The 21,935-nt window shown below is 55.1% G+C and overlaps 5 protein-coding genes across 6 annotated transcripts in view; 3 read left to right on the forward strand and 2 right to left on the reverse strand.

Moving 5' to 3' along the window:
- Window positions 1-698: 698 nt before the first annotated feature.
- Window positions 699-2,478, forward strand: LOC121144936 (microseminoprotein, prostate associated). The gene is made up of 4 exons (XM_040963587.1): window positions 699-748; window positions 1,466-1,626; window positions 1,811-1,919; window positions 2,298-2,478. Exons 1-4 carry the CDS (start codon window positions 699-701, stop codon window positions 2,476-2,478), a joined length of 501 nt encoding a protein of 166 aa, XP_040819521.1.
- A 26-nt stretch (window positions 2,479-2,504) lies between these two features.
- Window positions 2,505-6,663, reverse strand: RGP1 (RGP1 homolog, RAB6A GEF complex partner 1). Its single transcript, XM_040962918.1, has 9 exons — window positions 6,438-6,663; window positions 5,923-6,057; window positions 5,455-5,591; window positions 5,132-5,215; window positions 4,886-5,035; window positions 4,470-4,616; window positions 4,119-4,246; window positions 3,737-3,926; window positions 2,505-2,941 (listed from the first exon to the last, which is right to left on the reverse strand). Exons 2-9 carry the CDS (start codon window positions 6,036-6,038, stop codon window positions 2,718-2,720), a joined length of 1,176 nt encoding a protein of 391 aa, XP_040818852.1. The 5' UTR covers window positions 6,039-6,057; window positions 6,438-6,663; the 3' UTR covers window positions 2,505-2,717.
- A 432-nt stretch (window positions 6,664-7,095) lies between these two features.
- Window positions 7,096-16,878, forward strand: GBA2 (glucosylceramidase beta 2). Its single transcript, XM_040962916.1, has 17 exons — window positions 7,096-7,488; window positions 9,971-10,062; window positions 10,247-10,362; window positions 12,199-12,417; window positions 12,718-12,957; window positions 13,184-13,286; window positions 13,451-13,604; window positions 13,698-13,823; window positions 13,996-14,168; window positions 14,347-14,451; window positions 14,662-14,769; window positions 14,857-15,008; window positions 15,133-15,239; window positions 15,369-15,511; window positions 15,607-15,722; window positions 15,837-16,028; window positions 16,292-16,878. The coding sequence occupies exons 1-17, from the start codon at window positions 7,154-7,156 to the stop codon at window positions 16,550-16,552; spliced, it is 2,742 nt and encodes a 913-aa protein (XP_040818850.1). The 5' UTR covers window positions 7,096-7,153; the 3' UTR covers window positions 16,553-16,878.
- CREB3 (cAMP responsive element binding protein 3) lies at window positions 16,738-20,669 on the reverse strand. Its single transcript, XM_040962919.1, has 10 exons — window positions 20,563-20,669; window positions 20,339-20,473; window positions 20,113-20,251; window positions 19,980-20,041; window positions 19,785-19,874; window positions 18,434-18,540; window positions 18,284-18,352; window positions 17,599-17,683; window positions 17,420-17,504; window positions 16,738-17,342 (listed from the first exon to the last, which is right to left on the reverse strand). Exons 2-10 carry the CDS (start codon window positions 20,471-20,473, stop codon window positions 17,032-17,034), a joined length of 1,083 nt encoding a protein of 360 aa, XP_040818853.1. The 5' UTR covers window positions 20,563-20,669; the 3' UTR covers window positions 16,738-17,031.
- A 210-nt stretch (window positions 20,670-20,879) lies between these two features.
- The window catches only part of TLN1 (talin 1), a 32,315-nt gene continuing 31,259 nt past the window's right edge, over window positions 20,880-21,935 (forward strand). For both annotated transcript variants that reach the window (XM_040962913.1, XM_040962911.1), the window contains exon 1: window positions 20,880-21,235. The gene's annotated coding sequence lies outside the window, so the exon portion shown is untranslated. The remainder of the gene's footprint in view (window positions 21,236-21,935) is intronic.

The following is a 21,935-nucleotide window of genomic DNA, read 5'->3' on the forward strand; positions in this document are numbered from 1 at the left end:
TAGCTTCAGCCATCCTGTGAACTTGACAGCTCACACAAGTGGGGACAGGGTTGGAATCCTAATGAGAAAAAGCAGGAACTGTGAGGTTAGCTGGAAGCCTGATGAGAACATGGCAGCTCTCTCCAGGGCATGGGGCAAGAGCTCTGAGCTGGGGCATGAAGGTTGACCAGCAACACTATTTCTCAAACAGTACATTCAGGCTTCAACACAGGACATGAAGCCAAAAATGCTCCTGGAGGCACCAGTTCTTCCCAAGAGGGAGCGGGATGACAAGGACACAGAAGACTGTCAGGAGAGAACAATCCCCAGCTGAAAGTTACCCAGAACTTCCAGGGTTGCCTACAAACCCGCTGAGCTTCAAGCACCAATCACAGTAGCTGGTACTTCCTGAGGGTTCTACATGCTGGACAAGGAGCTAAGCATGTCGTGTGTGTTTATACAACTCTCTGAGCTGGCATTACCATCCCCCCATTTATAGCTGAGGAAACAGGTTGGGAGATGTTCGGGAACTTGCCTAAGGTCACATAGCTGGCAAATGGAGTCAGGATGAGAATCCCAGGAGCCTGTTCTGCAGCCCATTCTGGGTCCAACAGGACCTGCGGGAAACTCCAAGGCAGATATCAGAGAATCAGTTCCTAAAACCTCATGCCCTCCCCGAGAGCCTCCATGAGCATGGACTGCCACCCCCCACTGCCACCATGAGGCCATCAGAAATGCTCCTCTTCAAAAGGATAAAAAGTGACTCCAGGTACAGTCTATGTCATCTCTGTGCAGGTGATGGATGCCTGCGGAAAACAGCCCCTTCCTCTGCTATCCCAGGAGCAGCCTAGTTGCTGGGAAACATAGGTTGTGGGGGAGGTGAACCCCACACCAGGAGCTAAGGGCAATGCATTCTGCACTCCAGGTGCCTGCCCGCTCTCCTGGAGCCTCTGGCTGTCGCACCCTGCCACAGCTCCCCGGTTTGGCTGGGGCACTGGATTAGCCATCCCCAGGAAATGCCTCCCTCCGGTTCAGGCAGGGATCCCAGCCTACACACCCTTGGTGGTGGCAGCGCCATGTGGGGGGAGAGGAGGGAAGTTGGGGGAAGTGCAGATGGTGGAATGCTTCCTTCTCTCCAGGTCTGGGGCAGATCTGAGGACCACCTGGGCCCCTCACTCCTCCCTCAACCCTTGCTGGGGAAGGTCCAGTGCCCCTTCCTGGGCCACCTCCCTCCTGCAAGCTGTGCCGGCATGAATCAGCTCTCACAGCTTGTTAAAGCTGGACCTCTTGTTTTCATGCCCTCACCTCAGGAAACGGAGTTACAGATTTTCCAGCTCCACTCAGCAGGGGGCCAGGGTCCTTACTTTATAAACATCTCCAGCCTATGAGACAGAGGGCAAGGAGATGGTCTGAGCCCAAAGCCCAAGGGACAAAGACGGTCACCAAGGCTCAAGGCGAGAGACCAGAGCAACCTGCACGGAAGCAGAGAAGGGTCCGAGCCGACGGGTGCTGCACGACTGGCCTTAAGGATGCTGTGGGCTGGGCAGGCCAAAGGGATCCTGGGAGGCTGGAGGATTCTCTGCTTGGTGATGTCTCTACTCCTCCAGCACCAAGGAGTGCACAGCAAGTGCTACTTCCAAGCTCAAGGTAAAGTGGGTTGAGAGACACTGCCAGAGGCTGAGGGCTACCAGGAGTGGGGCAGTGGCTGAGATGATCCCGTGTCAAACACCCAGACTCCCTCCCAGCTGTGATCCAGGACAGACAGACTAAGCTGGGGGAGAGTGCACAACAGTGTTCCAGCCCCTCACCACCATTTTCTGTTCTTCCCCAGCCCCTTGTCAGTATGAAGGCAAGTACTTCACCCTGGGCGAGTCCTGGCTCCGCAAGGACTGTTTCCACTGCACCTGTCTGCACCCGGTTGGCGTGGGCTGCTGTGACACGTGAGTGACCAAAGGTGGCTGGGTGGAGAGGGGATGCTTCTGTGTGAGAGATGGGAGTGACCAGGTTGCCTGAGAGTGAGAATGATCAAGGAATGGGTTGAGACTACCTGGGCCTGAAGGTAGTTCCCAGAGTGTTGTCACTCTTTCAGTAAGGCTGCAGGCTACAAAGTGAGGGAGGTTGGGGTGGAGCCAGAGGGAAGACACTCTTACTATGAACCATAATGTCCCTATGTGGTAGGTGTAAGTTCAGGGGACCTGGGGAGGGGGGAGGACACTGAAGGAGAGGAAGTGAGGAGGGCTGGGAGCAGGCATGTGGTACAGGGTGGATAGGGATGGCCTTTGGCTGTGCTGACTCCTTCCCCACTCTTGGTTCCCCAGATCCCAGCATCCCATTGACTTCCCTGCTGAATGCGAGGTTCGCCAGGAACCTGGAACCTGTCAGTTCTCCCTGGTGCAAAAATCTGACCCTCAGTTGCCCTGTAAAGGGAGAGGGCCCGACTTGGAGTGGGGCTCAGCCAACACGCCTGTTCCTGGGGCTGCTGCTCCCCAGGCTGGCTAAGCTCCACAGAAGTCCCCCGCCCCTGCTGACTGCTGACTTCTGCTGCCACTTCCAGGGAAACCACTAACAGCTGCCAGTTTATTTCTGAGTCAATAAATTAATGCTACAGCTGAAGGCCTGCCTCTCATCTGTGCCACTGGTCCCCCAGGTGGAAAGAGTGGGTCCTACTCCTACAGTCGAGGGATTAAGTTTCTTAGCATCCTGAAGAAGCTGCTGCCAAGGAAGACAAGGGGACAGTTTCAGATGGTTATGGTGCTGGTGCTGGGGCCTGGGGCAGCATACGAGGCCAGGGTGGGGCTTGTAGGCAGCACCTTGATGGGGAGGTCCCAGCTGAAAGTGTCCACAGGCACTTGCTCAGGACCTGTCCAGGTAGCAGGCTCAGGCTGTTCCATGGGGGGCAGGAGCACCAAGCCAGGTTCTCGGGAGGTTACAAATTCAAAATGCAATCTCCACTTCAGAGACACTGTGGGAGACAAAGATAAAAAGGTATTAGAGACAAGCAAGAGTACAAATCAATGACAGGATGTGGTTAGTGAATGAGAAGAAAAAAAAAAAACAAAACCTGTATTCAGAAGACAGATATCATGGGGCAGAGAGCTAGGATCAAGGTGGTTTTATTGTTTTGTTTTCAAAGCAGTCTAGGATATCAGAGCAGATGTTTCACATCACTTGGGAAATGTGCATCCCATAGTGAAGCACCTAGACTCAAGTCGAGGCTCTATTCCTGATTCCAGCTTCTGGGAAGCTGCAGATGATGGCTCCAGTTGCTGGGTCCCTGTCCCCACACAGGAGATCAGCAGAGAGTTCCCAGCTGCAGGCTTTGGCCTGGCCCAACCTTGGCTGTTTTAGGCATTTGAACAATGAACCAAATCAGACAGTTTGGTTTTTTTTTTTCAAATAAATAGTTTTTTAAAAATCTTTTTGATTTGTTAGCCAGAGACGGGCAGTGAGGATAGTGGGGTCAAGAATCTTGGGATCCGTAAGTGGGACAGGTGAAGACTGGGTAGCTGGAGGTTGAGCTGCTGGGCAATCACCAACTGCATCAGAGGGGTGCCAGCAGGTGGGGATGGAGGAGTTCTAGAAAGTGCTTACAGGTGAGAACATCTGATCCAAGAAGCAGCAATAGTGAGGAAGCAGCCTAGGCTCCATGTTGGACATGAGTATCCCTAGGTGTATGTGAGCAATTGAGGCCCACTGCTTTCTGCCTAGCAGATACTCCCTGCCACAGCCCCACCTCGAAGCACCATCCGGGTCTCACCGATGGCTGTGCAGAAGCCTGGGGTGCAGCTGAGAGGGATTGGGAGGGAGAAGCTGGTCCTGGTGGTGTGCAGGCAGGACTCCTGGTGGCGCGCGTGAGTTACATGGGACACAGAGGGGACACCTCCTGCCCCCCGGCGCCGCTGGTACTCGGGCTGAACACGCTCCTCAGTCTGTAAGCTCACGGAAAACTGAAAGCGAAAAGAAAGACACATGCTCACAGGCGTGCGGAAGCGCTGACCAGGTGAGAGGGAGGCCCACCCACTAGCTGTTTTACCCAAGGGCCTCTGGAAGCCCCCATGGCCCACTTCTGCATCCCACCCCACCTTTATACAGGCCCTCCTCCTTCCACCCTAGCCCACTAGTCCCTCTACCCGTCTCACCTGTAAACAAGCTACGGTTCCTTCTCCTAAGTTCAAGGTCCCCACCACGTCCTCACCGAGTCTGTATACAGATTTGAAGATGCCAAATGTCCCAACCTTCCCTTGGCCATCACTGATATTGTACAGATCTGGGGACAATGGGACACAGTAAACCTAAGTGTTGACACTGGGGAATCTCTAGGGGCAGGCATCCGAAGCCCAAAGTTGGAGCCTCTTTTTATAATCAGGGATGAGGTATAACATAAATTTTCCATGAACCTTCTGAAGTCACAGATGGCACTTAAAACCTGTCTCTGAGACAGGCCCACTATGAGGGAAGGTGGGTTGGGGCAATTCTGGAAGGATCCTCACGGAGGCTGCGGCAGGATGTGGTAGCCATAAGGCGCTCCCCGGCAAGCTCGGTCAGCCATGAATCCTTCTTCCCTCCTTCGTCCTCTTCCAAGAACGGACTGGATGGGGCTACAGCCTCATCCTGGGGAAACCAGACATCTTGCAGGCCTATGGGAAGAATCGGGGGAAGCGATGCTAGCAGAGAAGAGATGCCTGGAGGACTGGGGTTCTAGGCTCCAACTTTAGAGGGCTGTAGGTAAGCAAGCCAGGCCTGGGGTTGACATATCAAGCTGTTCTGCTCCACAACCATTCTCTCCTGGTCTCCCAGGACCCTCACTGAGAGCTGGACACACCCCTTTGATCCCTCTCTTGTAGCCCCCGAGATGACTTGTGCTTGGATAAGGTTCTACCCCTTAACTCCAGGGCCCTTTACTCACCAGTAAGCACAAGAACCCTCAAAGGGACCCTGAGCAAAGTGATGGGCGAGTTGACGCGCTGGCAGCCAATGGTCAGCTTGTAGACATACTTGACTGACTGACCTCGAAAGGAGGGTGGTCCGTCTATGGGCAGTGCTTCACTGTAGGAGTCTGGTTGGGAAGCAGGAGTCAGGACAGCTAGGGGGCGGCCAGAGTCCTCCCTCCAGGAGGCGTGACAGGCCATGAGGCACGAGTATGGTCACTCACATGATTTGGACTCCCCAGGGTCCAGCCTCAGGTCACAGAACAGAATTTTTGGTGGAGTAGAAAGAATACACTGACCTCTTTCACCTAAGAAAAGGGGAAGTAGACAGAAATCAGCAGCCTTGCTGGGGCACACACATTGAGGAGAGGCTGTGGACGGTCATCAGCCCCCTTTCTCATGGGGAAGTGGGAATACAGGCCCTGAAAATAATCGTTACTTTCCCTCGACACACACTATTGATGTGACACACTGCATAAGAACTTCACCCCAGGAGACAACCATGTTACCCTCTTCCCAAGAAAACTGTCCCCACCCCATGCCCAACCTCGATGTGGCAGAAACACGGTCTGGCTGTCAGGCTGCACATCTGGCTGATTGGAGTCAGGGGGAGGCAGGGCTACTCGACTCTCACTGGCATGTAACTGGCAGTGGATCTGGGCACTGGCCCATGCCAGAGCCTCACTGTGAGAAAAAGACAAAGAAGAAGCCATCAAAGGGTGGCTCCTAACAAATGCATTTCCAAACTCACAACCAATAAGGTTGCATGGCTGTGCTAGTGATCCCAACACCAAAGACGAGACACCGAATGAAGACAAGTGCACTGTGGGTACCAATGGAGAGAGGGAAGGGCACAGACTGAGAAAGGAGCACTCTGTCACTGCCAGCTCCTATGAAACAGCTCATAGAGGCAGGAAGTGATGGTGTAGCTCCAAGGCTCCTCAAGCTCTGGCTTAGGCACCAGACACCAGGCTTCCTTCTCTCCCCTTCCATCCCCCAGTACCAGCATCCCTACCTGGATGCTGAAGTGGCTGTCGGGGGCAGGGGGTTGGTGACTGTCACCACACACTCAAGCACCTCCCCAGCCAGAAACACAGGACCCCGGCTCAGCTCGGCTACCACTTCAATCATGGCAGCTCCGCAATCAGATCTAGAAGGAAAAGAGGGGTCGGAAGTCAGCAACGAGGGAGGAAGAGGGACTGCAGCAAACACCAACGAATAAGGGCTGCTAAAGGCCTCGCTTGGGGCTGGAGGAGCAGACGGACTTGAGGAGGGAGCAGGCAGACAGGGCTGTTGCTTGATTCAGAACTCCCTAGGGGGTGGGTATCTTTCTGGGTTCCAGACCCCCACCCCTCGGTACCCTGCTATTTCCCCTACACCCCCCCATCCCCCCACCCCCGTCTCTGGCCCCCTGAATCCCAAGCTGTTCCCCTTTGCCTCAGGATTCCATCTCCCAGTCCGAGATCACGACCCTCAGCCATCTGGCGCGATGGACACTGGAGGTCTCAGCTCACCGAGGCCCTTACTCACCTGCCCTGGTCCTCCAGGACCAGGCCAGGTGCACGACAGCGTCCGCGGCGTCGGTGGTGCGGCAAAGGCGGGACTTCCCTTCGGTTCCCTTCCACCCTCCAGCCTACAAGGAACCCCTTCCGGCCGGAAGTGCCCTGCAGGCCGGACCGGAAAGGGCTCTGCTGGCCCTGGCCCCGTGGGTCACCTTCCCACGCACTGACACCTGGAGGAGGGTGCTGCCCCGACACCTGCTTGGCGGGACCTGGTGTCCGGCTCTAGGCAAGCCCTGGTGCCGCGGCAGGGAGAGCTGGCGGAGGCTGCAGCGAGCGCCCGGGCCGCTCCCGGGGCGGAGCCAGGCGGGCCGGTCCCGGGGGCGGCGCCTGGCAGGCCGGTCCTGCGGCTCCTCCCCACTCGGAGGGCCCAGTCGCCCTTTGGCCGGGCGAGCTAATCCCCACGACCCAATGACGACGAGGCCCGACCCTTCCCGCCCAGGACTTAGAGATACCGCCGCACGGCAGCCAGAAGCGGCTTCATTGCTGTCGCCGCCGCAGCAGCAGCCGGAGCTCGCTGACCCCACGGAGACACTAGCTCACCACCGCGTTCCCCAACGTCCGGCACCCCCCCGGGACGGCACCTAACTGCCACGGGCGCCCGCGTCTGGATTTAGCGGCCAGGCACTTTGGGAGGGTGCGGGGCCTGGGACCGTCCTGGTCGTGGAGACCCAGCATCCAAGGAACATGGGAACTGGAGTCCCAGCATCGGAGCAGATCAGCTGTGCCAAAAGAGACTTGCAGGTGCATTGTCCCGAAGATGCTGGAGGCACGGACGCTGTGCCAATTACGGACTGCGGGAGCCCTGAGGCCAGTCGATCCCCCACGGAGCCAGGCGGCTGTAATCCTGAGGACTCTGGGCAGCTGATGGCCTCCTATGAGGGTAATGCTAGGGGCTACCAGGTACCTCCCTTTGGCTGGCGCATCTGCCTGGCTCATGAGTTTACAGAGAAGAGGAAACCCTTTCAAGTTAACCACGTCTCCCTAAAGAATTTGATAAAGCATTTGGGCATGGGCTTGAGGTGAGTACATCCTAAACCCTACAGTGCTCTTGGCTTCACTTGTTCCTGCTCAAACCTGTCAGCAGAAGTGGGGAAAGACTGAGAAGGCAGGCGGGCTCATCCCTGGGCCTCTGTCTCAACCCTCCCTCCCTTTTTTCCCCCTCAAGACTTCCTGCTGGGATCAGCTGCACTTTGTAGCCAAGTGGAATAGGCTAGCCTGGCTGCTCTGGAAGACACAATGTTTTATCTGAGGGGAGAAACAGCCTCGCAGGCCTACCCTCCTGCAGCTGAGGGCATTTTCTCTGCCTCATTTAGGCACATGGTGTTCCAATTGAAGCACAACTCTTTTTCTTTCCTCTTGCTGTAACTGTAGCCAGTCAGGGAAGGGCTGGTGGTTTTCCAAAACTTCCTCTCCCCTGCCTCCCAAAGGATACACACACACAGACATCAGAACTTACTCTGGGTTGTAGGACCCATCTGGCCCCCCACTAGTTGAGAGACTAGCCATGCGGAGCCATACCTGTGAACAGGAACAGGTGGATGTGAAGAGACAGCAGCATCATTGCCCTGAGGTCATCCTGAGTCAGTGCACACAGTAAACATGGAGCTGGGGAGGGAAGCATGAAGGCTGGGAGGTTGGGCTCTGACCACTTCTATGTAAGCGAGGGAACCTGCCTTTTCCCTTGTCAGAACTGTGAGACTGTGGTGGGGAGGCCACATTCCTAACCCCCAGCCCTGGCCAGCGGCAAGAGCCCAGTGCAGCTTGTACTTCTGGCTCCCTTGCTAGTGCCTGTGTGGGTGGCCTAGACTGGACAAGACTGTCAGCCCTCCAAGCTGCTTTGGAGACTGACTCAGGCGCTGAGCCCACAACTCTTTGTATCAGAGTAAGACACAAGGTTCTAAGAGCAGCAGAGTGGGTTGCATGTGGTAGGGACAATGAGGTCAGGAACAGGCAGGTATCCTAGCCCCTTGAGCCCCTAAACATTAATCACAAAGGCTTGCAGTTGTACTTAGCCCCCAGCTCACCATGCCAGAATAAAGTATGGTCACAGACACAGGACTTTTGGAACAGGGTCTGCATTGAGAAAACAGAAGTGAGACAAGGAAGGACTCTGGACAGTTCTCCCTTCTTCCTGTCTGCTTATCTCGCTTCTCCCTGGGTGTCCTAAATCCCAGGTGCATGCCTTCCCTCTGCCAGGCCTACCTGGCCTCTGGTTTCTCTACTTTGCTCTGAGCTGGCAGAAGCTCTTCTGCCTTGTCCCTGTCTCATCCTTCATGTTCCCTCCCTCTCCCTCACTCCCAGAATATGCTAGCCCTATTTTTAAATTACATTTTCCCTTCCTGTGCTCTGGTTTGTCTTCCCCTGGCCCTGGCCCCACACATACTCCATTTTATATTCATTCATTTATTTGTAACTTCAGCAAACATTTATGGACTGCAGACCATGGGTCCTGCCTTATGCTTATTAGAGATGCGGGTCATACACCAACTAGTCTTTGTCACTGTCCCTTTCCCCAGGGCACTTAAAAATATGTCAGACTCACATGAGCAGCACTAAAATAACAAGGCAGTGTGGGATTAGGAATTTAGATAGTGTGCAGGCAAGCAATAACTGTGCTGCCGCAAACACTGCACTTGATGGCATTCTTATCTCCGTGTAGTCACTTGCTCTTTGGACCATTGCAAGAGATGGCTAGGGCAGTAGGTCTCCCTATCTTGTCGTTGAGGAAACCAAAGCTCAAGGGCATACATATCCAGTTCCTCATTACATGTGGTGGTGGGTGGTTGGACAGGGAGAAGAGTGGGCAAGAGCCCTGCAGGACAGGAGTTGTTTAGGGACGGGTTTGTTTGGTGAGAGTGTGTAGGAGATAAAAATTCAAATACAGTCCAGGTCAGATGTCAGGCACTGTTTCCTCTGCTGAGACCAGGAAAATGTTGGGAGTTTACTGGGATATTATGAGACAGCAAATTCAGAAAACTTAGTTTAATGCTGATTTTAAAAAAAGAAAGAAAAAGGACTTCAGAGGAAGTAACCAAAATGTAAATAAACTCTGGTTAAATATGGGTGGGATGACTTTTTCTTTTAAATCCCCTCCTACATAATATATTCTCCAAATGTTCACCTTTCATAGTCAGGAAGAAAAATAATCATATTAAGGAAATGATAATCCTTGGCAGCCTAGGCTGGTTCGGAGGTTAGGGGTTAAGGGCGGAGGCCAGGAGACCCGTAACTGGCCCTTTGAACGCCACAGACAAATGCACCTGGCAGTGGAGTTAGGAGGGGTGAGGAAAGATCAGAAAGTCTCCTCCAAGAACAAAGAGGAGAAGTGAAGGGAGCTGGGCTACTGGGAAGACTTTGACCTGCAAAGAAATCAACAAGAGAGGTTTGGAAGCCAAAGTGACTAATCCTTGCAAGGTCCAACACTGGGTGTACAGAGAGAGGTGGGTACCCACAGCCCCTGCGGACCCTGCCCCTCCCCATCATGCTGCCGCTTGCTCCTAGGTACTTGAAGTGGTGGTACCAGAAGACTCAGGTGGAAAAGAAAATGCCTTTCATCGACATGTTCAATTGCATACCTCTGAGACAGATCTATGGTGAGCCTCGTCCCAGCCCAAACTCCAGCTCTGCCATGAGTGTGGCAAAGGAGCTTCCTGTTTACGCAGAGAGCCCCACTCCTCTGTTCCCAAGGTTTTCAGAGGAAGCCGTCATTAAGAGGGTAAGAAAGGGGCTTGTTTTCCTTTCCCCACATGCCACTGATCATCCTGATTGTCCCTGTAGGTTGCCCCTTGGGCGGCATTGGGGGCGGCACGATCACCCGTGGATGGAGAGGTCAGTTCTGCCGTTGGCAGCTTGACCCTGGAATGTACCAGCACCGGACAGTCATCGCCGACCAAGTAAGAGCCTAGAGGTGGAGGACAGTGTAGCATGTGACCAGTGGGTATAGATATAGATTCAATCCGGTCAGTACTGTGCAGATGTTCTCTGCATGCCCAGCCCTAGGCCAGGGCTTTCTAGAGACATGAGACACACATAGCACACATTCCTGGAAAGAGTCAAGGGCCCTGGCATCTCCAGTAAATGCCTTCTGCCCCCCTTAACACTGCAGCAGAGCCAGAACCCGACCACCGAGAGAGCAGAGGAGTCAAAGGTCACCTCACTTGGCGGGAGGGACAGGTGGTAGGCCTAGAGAGTCTAGACATGGGAATCAAAGATGCACAGTGGAACTGTCCATCACAACCTCCTTGTAAATCTTCAGCTGAGGTCAGCTCCCTGCTGCTGCTGATGCCCCTCTGGTCTTAGGTCTCTCTGGCTTAGGGCCCAAAAAGCCTCCTCTGCCTGGGCTCAGATCTCTGGGTTTTATACCTTGTTCTGAGACATTCTTGCCAGAGCTGTCTGGCCTTTTGTACTGTCTCCCTAATGACCTCCTTTTTGAGTTGTCTTCCCAGTACTTCCTAGCTGAGGGCTCATCTTCAAAGGAGAAATGAATGGCAGATGTCAAGACCCATTAATGATAATGCCCTCCCCAACTCTGGCTTACTGGTCCTGCTCGGTGCCCCTGAATCCCTCTCTGCCTCATCCCTTAGATATCCTGAGGGCAATGCCTTCTGGAATAGTGACTCTCCAGTTAATTACTGCATGCTTCTAGTGGCTAGGCGCAATGCTGGGCTTCTCGTGTAGTCGGTATGAAAAACAGCCTTATGAGATGTGTAGCATGGTCATGCTCATTTTACACATGAGGAAGTAAAACGCCATGCAGTTTAGTCACATGTCCAAGGTCACAGGGTTGCTGATCGGAAAGCCTAGGCTTCAGAGCCAGTTCTCTCTATGATCTTAACAATCCTGCACTAGTCCAACAACATTAAAAGTCTCCTTGTGCAATAAAAATAATCAAAAGTTTGCACCATTGGAAGAGACATTGATTTCTCAGAGCCTCTGCTCCCCCAGCAGCTTCCATTTCCACTGGGGAAGCTGAACTGGGAGTGAATGGACACTGCAGCACCAGTCAGCACCAAGACAGAGAACGGTTAGGTCCACTAGAAACTGGGGACCTGGAGAGGCTCCCTCCTCTCCGAGGAACACACAGAACAGGCAGAGAAGCAGAACAGTAAGCAGGCACATTATGACATAATGTGCCAAGGCTGGCCAACATGGACAGGGGACACTAGAATGACTCCCTGCTGGAGGAAAAGGAGTTAGCATCTGACCTAGACCTTGAAGGACAAGCAGTTTTGCCACATGGAGAGGATGCATAAGCTGTGCTATGGAGGAAAAAACGTGGTGTACCGTGCCCAAGGAGCTGAGTGCTTCATAGGACCAGAATGCACGTGCTTAAAAAGGGAATAAATGTGCTAGGCAGGGAGAGGCCAGGTCAAGAAGGCTTTTGAAAGGTTAAGAGTTTAGACTTTAACTTGAGGGTCATGGGAGTTACTGAAACATGAGCAGGGACTGACCTATCTTGATTTGTCTGTAACAAAGATCACTGTACTACCCAGATAAGAAGGAGCAGAGAGAATCAGCAGAGATCATGTAGATTAGGGCCCCAGAGATCATTGCAGTGGAGAGGGGAAAGGAAGATGGTTGAGGAGAGAGCTGGAGGGGAGGCAGAAGGATTTGGGCTTGTGGGGAAGGCCTGGGGGACAATCCAAGACTGTAAGAATCCCATGGGGGGAGGAGGAGAGGGAGGCTGATGTGGTACCCGTGGCATACCCTAACCTCACCTGTCTCGTAAGTTCACAGTGTGCTTGCGTCGGAGAGGACAGACTGTATACCAGCAAGTCCTGTCACTGGAGCGCCCAAGCGTCCTACGTAACTGGAACTGGGGCCTGTGTGGGTACTTTGCTTTCTACCATGCCCTCTATCCCCGCGCTTGGACCGTCTATCAGCTTCCTGGCCAGAATGTCACCCTCACCTGCCGCCAGATCACACCCATCTTGCCCCATGACTACAAGGTGAGGCTCCCCATCCATCTCCCCAATGCCTGTCCCCACTCCCACCCCACCCCCGAGATCTGCCTTTGCTGCAAACTCCCTCACCTGTGCAAGAGAGGGGTTGCAGGCATAAGCATCACACTGACCTCACCGTCAGGCATTCGTGTCTCCAGCAAGGAAACAGGGAGATGCAGGCGACGACAGCAGAGAGAGAACACTAGAGTGTGTTTGAATCAGGTCCTCTGTGCCCAGGGCCCAATCTGGGGAGTGGGATCTGGCAGGCCCTCTCTAGAACCACTAAGTCCAATCTTTTGCCCCCAGGACAGCTGCCTGCCTGTAGGAGTGTTTGTGTGGGACGTGCAAAATGAAGGGGATGAAGCTTTGGATGTGTCCATCATGTTTTCCATGCGCAACGGACTAGGGGGTGGAGATGACGCCACAGGGGGTTTGTGGAATGAGCCCTTCAGGCTAGAGCGAGACGGGGAGACTGTGCAGGGGCTGCTGCTGCACCACCCAACTCCACCAAATCCCTACACCATGGCTGTGGCTGCACGCCTCACGGTAATGGAAGAGCCCCTGTCCGCTCAGCCCCTAAAGCCCCTGTCAGACCAGTCCCTAAATTCACCTCCACCCCGTTCATGGTCTCTGCATTCCTTCAACTCTTAAGTCCCCACCCTCATCACCCTCTGGAATGTGGAGGTGAGAGTGCCCAGGGATGTGGAGGGGGCTGCCAAAGCCCAGCACACTAGTGCAGCTGGCCCTCACAGAGCCTTTGGCTCCTTAACAGGCAGATACCACGGTCACCCACATCACAACCTTTGACCCTGACGGCACTGGGCAGCAGGTGTGGCAGGATCTACTCCAGGATGGACAGCTGGACTCCCCTTCTGGTGATGGGGGGGTCTGACAGGGAGGTGTTGGGAGAAGGGTTGTCCCAGTTTGGGACCAGGCATGGGAGGCCTTGGTCATAAACAGGCCTTGTTTCCAAGTTGGAGGTCCCTGGCCCTGGAGCTCCTGCGAATGCCTGTGCTTATTTCTCTTGTACTCCCCTCAGGACAAAGTGCCCCTTCGCAGAAGGGAGTGGGCATCGCGGGGGCTGTCTGCGTGTCAAGCAAACTACCACCACGAGGCCAGTGCCGCCTGGAGTTTTCACTGGCTTGGGACATGCCCAAGATCATGTTTGGAGCTAAGGGCCAAGTCCACCACAGGTGAGAGGACCTGGAAAAGCACAGGCTCCCAGGCACAGTGGCTTTGACCTGGAGCCCGTGTTTCACTCCACCTCCTCTTTGTTTCTGCCCCAGGCGGTACACACGGTTCTTTGGCGCAGCTGGTGACGCAGCACCTGCCCTGAGCCATTATGCACTGTGCCGATATGCAGATTGGGAAGACAGGATCTCCGCGTGGCAGAGCCCAGTACTGGAAGACAGGTCTGTAGGATCCAGCTGTGCCTCTCTCCCACATGCCCACATCCACATGGGACTCTGCCCACAGAAGTCAGCAGAGTCATGCTGGGATTCCTGTCCCCACTCTGTGAACACCCTGAGTCCCATCTTGGGTGGCCAACATCTGCTGAATGGTTCCCTCTGCCCACCTCCCCAGGTCCTTGCCGGCCTGGTACAAATCTGCGCTGTTCAATGAACTGTACTTCGTGGCTGACGGAGGCACGGTGTGGCTAGAGGTTCCTGAGGACTCCCTGCCGGAGGAGTTGGGAGACAACATGAGTCAGCTGCGCCCCATCCTCTGTGACTACGGCCGCTTTGGCTACCTCGAGGGTATGGGCTGCGGGTGGGCTTGGGCACGGCAGGCCAGGTGGTGCCTTCCAAGACACAGTGAGCTGGGATGAGGGGTAAATGTCAGTGTCCCTCCTCCACCTCCTGATGACAAGCTAAGTTGGGAGTGGAAAAGGGAAGCAGGAATTATGACATCACTGTGTCCCCCTCATTCCTCCAGGCCAGGAGTACCGCATGTACAACACATATGATGTCCACTTCTATGCTTCCTTTGCCCTCATCATGCTCTGGCCTAAACTCGAGCTCAGCCTACAGTATGACATGGGTGAGGATCCCTTTCATGCTGCCTCTGCCCTCTTAGTTCCCTGAACCTGTGGTTCCAGACTCTTCTTCCCCTTCCTCTCCTGCCCCCAATATATCTATATCCTGCTAACTCGCTGCCTTGTGGGGTCACACCCATGGCCCCATATCCTGCCCTGAGCCTGTTCAGTCTCTGCTTGCCCCGCCCCACCACACTTGTACATTGTTCCCCCAGCTCTGGCCACCCTGAAGGAGGACTTGACTCGGCGACGATACCTGATGAGTGGGGAGATGGGACCTGTGAAAAGGAAGAATGTCATCCCCCATGATATTGGGGACCCAGGTACGAGTCCAGCTTCCCTTCCTCACTTGGCACACCCGCCACCCTATCCACCAATGCAAACAGATCAGGTCCCCTCCTCTCCCACAGACGATGAGCCGTGGCTCCGGATCAACGCATACTTGATCCATGACACTGCTGACTGGAAGGACCTGAACCTGAAGTTTGTGCTGCAGGTTTATCGGGACTATTACCTGACGGGTGACCAAGCCTTCCTGAAGGACATGTGGCCTGTGTGTCTGGTAAGGGTCGCCTGCACAGTGGGCAGTAGCTGTGCTGGGGCACAGCTGGTACTGGGGGAAGAGGCCAGTCGCCTACCATCCATCCTATAGTACCTAGGTCTGCAGTGTCTTGGTTCCTCTCTAGGCTGTGATGGAGTCTGAAATGAAATTTGACAAGGACCATGATGGACTCATTGAGAATGGAGGCTACGCAGACCAGACCTACGACGGATGGGTCACCACCGGCCCCAGGTGGAAGCAGGGAGAGGTTTCTTGGAGGCCTGAGGAGGGGGGTCTAGGCACCCAGTTTCTGCATTTTTATTTGCATGGGGGTGGCTGGAGGCGCCAGTCTGATCTTCAAACGTGTGCCTCTCTGATCAGTGCTTACTGTGGAGGGCTATGGCTGGCAGCCGTGGCCGTGATGGTTCAAATGGCTGCACTGTGTGGGGCTCAGGACGTGCAAGATAAGTTCTCCTCCATCCTTCACCGGGGCCAAGAAGCGTATGAGAGACTGCTGTGGAATGGTGAGTGAGGCAGGCATCGGGGCATGGGGACCCTGGAGTCTTAACGGCCACAGAGGGGGTCCCAGGAGCCTCACTTGGGCCGCCTTCTACTCCAGGTCGCTATTACAACTATGACAGCAGTGCCCAGCCTCAGTCCCGTAGTGTCATGTCTGACCAGTGTGCTGGCCAGTGGTTCCTGAAGGCCTGTGGCCTAGGAGAAGGAGACACTGAGGTGAGGGAGACTCAATGGAGGTTGACAGAAAAGTGGGTTTTCTTTGGAGATGGGAAGCAATTATGAGACCATGTCCCCCCTACTCCCCAAAACCTGCCCCCTTTGCCCCTTCAGGTATTTCCCACACCACATGTGGTCCGTGCACTCCAAACCATCTTCGAACTCAACGTGCAAGCCTTTGCAGGAGGAGTTATGGGGGCTGTGAATGGGATGCAGCCTCATGGTGTCCCCGACAGATCCAGCGTGCAGTCTGATGAAGTCTGGGTGGGTGTGGTCTACGGGCTGGCAGCCACCATGATCCAAGAGGTAACGCACTCCTTTCCCCATCTTGTCCCCCTCTGTACTTGCACTCAGAAAGCTGTTTCAGCCACCAGATTTGTTGGAGGCATAACCGCATGCCATAGTAAGGCTTCTCTTCCCTGGTATTTCTAGCCCCTTCTGCCTGTGGTCACATCTGCCTCCCCCAGGAGCTCCCTTGAGGGCAGAGACCCTGCTGTAAATCAGTCTGGCTGAAATGGCTTTTCAGGGTGGGTGAGGGTATCAAGTGTAACCACCACCTCTCCCCACAGGGCCTGACTTGGGAGGGCTTCCGGACAGCGGAAGGCTGTTACCGCACCGTGTGGGAGCGCCTGGGCCTGGCCTTCCAGACCCCAGAGGCCTACTGCCAGCAGCAGGTGTTCCGTTCGCTGGCCTATATGCGGCCCCTGAGCATCTGGGCCATGCAGCTGGCCCTGCAACAACAGCAAGAGAAAAAGACCTCCAGGCAGACAGCTGCACAGGACAGAGAACCTAGCAAAGGGCCTAAACCTGGACCAAAGGAACTGCCTTAGCAAACCTGAGCCCAGAGTGAACCCTGGGAAGTGTGGGAGGGAAGTGCTCACAAGCCCAGCCTGCAGCCTGGCCTTTCCTCCCCTCCCCCTGCAAACCCTCCTGCAGCCCTGAGCCACCAGGACAATCATACTCCTTCCCTCCTCCCCACCCAGCTGTGCCAGTGAAGAGGGGTTGGGGTCATCCAGGCATTAGAATCACTTATTTATTTCTTTTTTCATCCTTTCCGTCTCTGCATGAAATGTTCTAGGATGTCACTGATTTCCCTAGCTCCATCCATGGGGTGTTAAACACACATGGATACACCAATAAAAGACCCAGAAGGCCAGTAAGTGTGCTGTGTCTGAGCCTCCAGGCTTCCTCCCAGGACACAGGAACTGGGGGCCAGCCCTCTGCCCTCTGCCGAACCCAGATGAGGGAAGACCCCCACCACCCCTACCCACTGGCTTCTGACGAGAGGCATGCCCCCTCATCTTCATGTCTAACCTGAGTATCTGTCCTGTAAGATGACAGATGAGGGGCTGTGAGTGGGCAGCTGTCCCTCGTTTGTGGTGCTGTTTGCTGGCAGGACAAGGATGGGGCCTGGGCAGGGGTCCTGCAGGGGAGAGTCTGTGCCAGGAGGCTGAGGCATGTAGTCCAGCAGGCAGGAAGTGTTGCCAGAGGCCTGGAGCACATAGTCTGAGCCAGCCAGCGATGGGTCTGTACTGTCCTTGGCTCCCTCCAAGTGCGGGGCACACATGTCTGGCTGCTGAGGGTCCTCGCTGGGGAGGGCACGGAGCTGCCGGGACAACACTGAGGAGACAAGAGTCTTAAAGGGCCAGACACGCCACTCCCTAGCCCACACCTTCAAGGCACCCTGGGCCTCTTACCTCCATGCGCAGCTGGCAGGCTCCCCCTGCTGTCCAAGGAGTACATGGCTGGAACCAGGAGGAGGCAAAAGGAGAAGAGCAGGACCTGGAGCCAGGGAGAACAAAGAAGGGTCACCCAAGGAGAGGGCTCCTTGGGGCCTGCCCCTGAGCAAAGACTCCCCTCCTGTCGCTGTCCTCACCAGCACACAGGTGCTGCTGCTGCTGCTTTTGTTTGATATCCCAATCACCATGGCCTGGAGTTTCCTCAGCTGATCCAGGAGGGACCTAGACAAAGAAAGGGGATAGCAATGAGCAGCACCCTGAGACCCCCAATGACACCCTCTTGGGACGCCCACTCCCTCTGTCTGTGCACTGGGTCCTCTTTGCATTCTGCTTGACTTCCTGCTTGCATTCCAAATGACTTTTTCTGCTGTGGACAAAATATCCTAAGTTCCTCATTAAGACAAAAGCAAAAAGTAAAACCACAACTCCCTCCCTGGGCTGACGCGCCTCTGTGTTCATCTTCACTGGTTCTTCCTGGCCTTCTCAGCTATGCACAAGCTGCTCACCAGGCATTCCGTATGTTCTGCACCTGCCAGCACCCACCCACCCCAGGTGCTTTCCCTGCCCGGCTCCAGTGCCCAGAGTCCTGCCTACCAGCAGATGCCACCTGCCTGGGGGGTGGTTTTCTGGATTGCCCCCTTTTTTGGTATTTCTCACCAGTGACTTGTACGTTATTCCCCCATTACAGAGGGAGTCTGGAAATCGACCCCAGTAAAGACCTTGCATCTGGGAGTTTTCCCGCCATGGGGAACAGAGAGCATGAAGCAGTGAGGGGGTAGGAGGAGGCGGCGGGGGGGGGGGGTGCCATTGCCAGATGCTTACAGATTTTGTTCCTCCAGGAGCTGGACTTTATTCTGCAGCTCTCGGTTCTGGGCTGTGTAGTTCAGGACCCTAGGGGAAGAACAGGGATGTGTATATCTGGCCTGAATCCTCCCAACACTGCCAACTAGTCTTCCCCGCAGGGCATCACACCTGCTCTCCAGGCCTCCCACGTACACCTTCTTCTTCCGGCGGCTCTCCTGAGCAGATTTTTTGTTTCGAATCTTCCTCCGCACTCGTTTGAGAACTTGCTCCTCCATCTGAGCACAGAGAAAGAGCTCTCATCAAAGGAGATGGAGGGTGACGTGACTCACCCTCCTGAGCAATGCAGGAATCCATGGAAGGCACCATGCTTCACCTCCTTGGGCAGTGCAGGAATCTCATCCACAGCTCCTTTCACTCAGGGGCACTGGCCCAGCTATTAGAACCACCGATGACAGGCCATTTGAAATCATTCATGAAACAAAATCTTTATCCCAAATCAGCATCTACCTCTACATAGTTTCTCCACATTGAACTGACCTATTACCTCTAGGGTCATATAGAGCAAAAATCTCACCTAGCCGTTTAAAGGCTCTTGGCATTTCCTCAGAGTTTAAAAAAGAGAAAGACCTGGACAAACTAAACACTTTCTCAAGCCCATTGCATCCTCTTGGTGTGTGTCCAGAGCCCGGACACTAAGTGGTATGTTGGTTAACATCAGATGGTCTTGGCCTCCCAGAGACCACATGTCATTTCCTTCCATACTTGTCCTATCCACACCACTGACTGAACTTGTACTTCTAACAAGTTGACATTCCCTCCATTCTTCTGTTAACAAACACTGATTTCATTACAGTAGTGCCACTCCTGGTTAGAAGTTTGCAACTTCTCATTTCACAGTGACACTTGTCAGGAGGCTTAGCTCAGCTCTGTTGAGCTCTGTAGGACAATTTTTTTCATTCAGCAAGACCAGAAGGTCATGGGGTTTACCTGTCAGAGTGCTTGCATGGCCCTTCCCACCACCCTATCCTAACGCAGCACTGGTAATTCTGCAGCTTTTTTTTTTTTTTTATCAAGAGAATACAAAAATATGTCCTAGCTCACACAACCAGGATCCACCCCTGCTTCTAGCCCATTAACCTCACCCCAACACATTTGCTACAAGTCTCACCCACCTCCTCTCCAGTGTATCTTATTTTTGACACAGTAACTACACACTTCTGGGGGCACAGTGTGACATTCAGCAATGTATACTATGTATAAACATCAGGGTAACAGAGTTGTCACATCTTTGTAAGAGACACATTTGGGATCCTCTCTGCTAGCCATTTGAAATGCAACTAATTGTCAAACACAACCTTTACAAGTCAATCCTCCCATCCCACTGCTCTACCAGGCAACCACTGGCTTTGCACTCTCCCTCCCGGACACCCTTCCCCGATTCTTTCGTTTTTGACCAAAGTGTGACTCACGAGCCCCTTCCCCACCCCGCGCCCACCTCCCCCCAGTCCTGGCTCCTTACCTTAGTGAGGGGGAGAGTTTCAGGCAGGGTAAGCCCCTCCTTCTCCAAGAGCCGCCGCTCCTCCTCAGTCAGCATCAGCGTAGCCACTTCCTGAAGTTGGGGGGAAGCCCGCAGCAGTTCTGTGAGGAACATCTCACGGAAATGGGGGAAAATGTGGCAATAATCCCACCGTACCCCGTTAATCAGGCCCAGTACCTGCTCTGCGGGCTCCTCGGCACATAGCGGGGGCGTCTCCTCCTGACCACAGCTCCCACTGTCTGCAGGAGGGCACGGGTGAACAGCCAGGCACGTGGACCCTCTCCACCCGCTCCGGACTGACTCCACTCACCTACTTCCACCGAGACATAGTCCTGTGGGAGTGAGTAGGTGTGGTCGTGGAGCACCGGCGAGGACTGGCACGAGCTGAGCGTCGCGGGCGGACTCAGCAGGGCGTCCAGCAAATCCTTGGCTTCCCAGTCGCTCAGCACCTGCAGCGGGTTCCCATGTCACCACCATCACCAGCCCTGGGGCCTCGCTGAACGCCCGCCCTTAGCTCCGCTCGGAACCCCACCCACCTCAGACAGCTCCCAGTCCAGGGGAGCCACCGCCAACTCCTCCTCGACCGTCTCCCCCAAATCTCCGCTCTGTTCCAGCAGGAAGCCCAGCAGGTCCTGCTCGCCGGGGTCCAACGCCAGCTCCATCTGGGCCATCTACGGGAAAGACGGGCCGAAACACTAGAGCTCACCATGCCAAGGGAGGACAGGCCCCTCACCTGCCAAGGGAGGACAGGCCCTCTCATCTGCCAGGGAGGACAGGCCCTCCCACCTGTCCGCTGCCGCCCCTCTGCTGTCCGGCTTCCCTGCGGCGGCGGCCGTAGCTGTCCAGCCGGTCCCACCCACCCACCGCCCAGTCTCAATTCCCCTTCAGCCTCCAGCACAACCCGAGTGACGCACGCAGCCCCGTGGCCTGTCGGGACGTGTAGTTCTTTCCTCCTAGGCGGAAGTGGCTGAGGCGACGCGCCACGTCCCGGGGGCTATGCAAACGAAAAAGGCGTTTCCCTCCATCGCCGTCGCCGCAACCCTGCCCCGCGGGGGCGGGGACGGCGCAGATCCGCCTCCGCCTTCGCCTCGAGCTAGAAAAAGGAAGAGTGAGGACTCTAACAGGGATCTCGGGCACAATTGGGGCGTTTGCTCCGGATCGCGCCGCACCCTCGCTTCCTGCCCGGCGAGGAGCCGTGCCAAGTCTTCGGCTGGCCCCCGCGAGCATCGAGAGCTGGGGCCAGAGCAGCTTCCTGCAGGCCCCCCCGAACCATAGAGCGCGGGCCCAGGGCGCCGCCCGCGGGTAGGGGACGCTCCGCCGACGGAAGTGGCCGAGAGTCTCGAAAGGAGGGCGAGGCCGGAGAGCTCTCCGCGCGCCCCGGAGCAGGAGCTGGGGAGCGGGCCCGCGGCGGGGCACCGAGCCGGGCAGCGCAGGTAGGCCGCGGCGGGGCCGAGCTGGAGCCTCGGGGCGGGATGGGACCCCCGGGAGGCGGACGGGCGTGTCAGCCGGAGGGGTCAGCGTCCGGTGTGCCTCGGCTGGTCGTCCTGCGGGAGGTGGGGAGCGGCCCTCTGCTTGCAGGAGGGTTTGGGGGAGGGCAAGGAGTGGGGTGGCACCGAAAGGCCGCAGGGCGGGTATGGGCATTTGGTGTCGGCTGATAGCGGGGATGTGGGCAGGAAAGCCGCCGGGTGAGTTTGGGTTTAAGCGCGGTATAGGTTTAGGAATCAAAGAATCGTTTTTAGGTATATAAAGCCGGGATTCAAACCCAAGTGATGGGTGTGAGTGGAATTGCTCGTTTTGTACAGGTGACGTTTGATTAGGTGAGGGTCATTATTTTGTGGGTTGACCAGTTTAAGAGTTAAAAGAATTGGGCATCAGGTTAATGGTCAACAACAGGAATTGAGTTAGAAGTCCGTGTTAGGGATCAAAGAATGTGGTCATGGTCAGTGTGAAGGATAAACAGTCAAAAAACAGGTTAGGCCTCCATTTCCCTGAGAGCTAATTTTGGTTTAGGAGGGCCACATTTTGGGTTGAAGTTGGAGATCTAATGCTAAAGGTAGAAGTTAGATGAGTAGTAGGGGGTCAGGGACTGGATACTGAGGCAAGGGATGAACACTAAAGCCAGTGCCCAGAAGG

The sequence above is a fragment of the Ochotona curzoniae genome, unplaced genomic scaffold (assembly GCF_017591425.1).
Source record: "Ochotona curzoniae isolate NIBS_2020 unplaced genomic scaffold, NIBS_Ocur_1.0 scaffold_3208, whole genome shotgun sequence".
NCBI classification, from domain to species: domain Eukaryota; kingdom Metazoa; phylum Chordata; class Mammalia; order Lagomorpha; family Ochotonidae; genus Ochotona; species Ochotona curzoniae.

Bases quoted from the DNA above. Each gene is read 5' to 3' on its own strand.
- LOC121144936 (XM_040963587.1), top strand. From the start codon at position 699: ATGAGGCCATCAGAAATGCTCCTCTTCAAAAGGATAAAAAGTGACTCC. The intron at 749-1,465 runs GTACAGTCTATG...GCACGGAAGCAG, and splicing joins AGGATAAAAAGTGACTCCAG to AGAAGGGTCCGAGCCGACGG. The intron at 1,920-2,297 runs GTGAGTGACCAA...TTGGTTCCCCAG, and splicing joins GGCGTGGGCTGCTGTGACAC to ATCCCAGCATCCCATTGACT.
- RGP1 (XM_040962918.1), bottom strand. From the start codon at position 6,038: ATGATTGAAGTGGTAGCCGAGCTGAGCCGGGGTCCTGTGTTTCTGGCT. The intron at 5,592-5,922 runs GTAGGGATGCTG...TTTTTCTCACAG, and splicing joins ACAGCCACTTCAGCATCCAG to TGAGGCTCTGGCATGGGCCA. The intron at 5,216-5,454 runs GTTGGGCATGGG...CCCTTTTCTTAG, and splicing joins CGTGTTTCTGCCACATCGAG to GTGAAAGAGGTCAGTGTATT.
- GBA2 (XM_040962916.1), top strand. From the start codon at position 7,154: ATGGGAACTGGAGTCCCAGCATCGGAGCAGATCAGCTGTGCCAAAAGA. The intron at 13,287-13,450 runs GTGATGGGGGGG...TACTCCCCTCAG, and splicing joins ACAGCTGGACTCCCCTTCTG to GACAAAGTGCCCCTTCGCAG. The intron at 15,512-15,606 runs GTGAGTGAGGCA...CTTCTACTCCAG, and splicing joins TGAGAGACTGCTGTGGAATG to GTCGCTATTACAACTATGAC.
- CREB3 (XM_040962919.1), bottom strand. From the start codon at position 20,473: ATGGCCCAGATGGAGCTGGCGTTGGACCCCGGCGAGCAGGACCTGCTG. The intron at 17,505-17,598 runs GTGAGGACAGCG...CCCTGGCTCCAG, and splicing joins GCAGCAGCACCTGTGTGCTG to GTCCTGCTCTTCTCCTTTTG. The intron at 17,343-17,419 runs GTAAGAGGCCCA...TTGTCTCCTCAG, and splicing joins CCTGCCAGCTGCGCATGGAG to TGTTGTCCCGGCAGCTCCGT.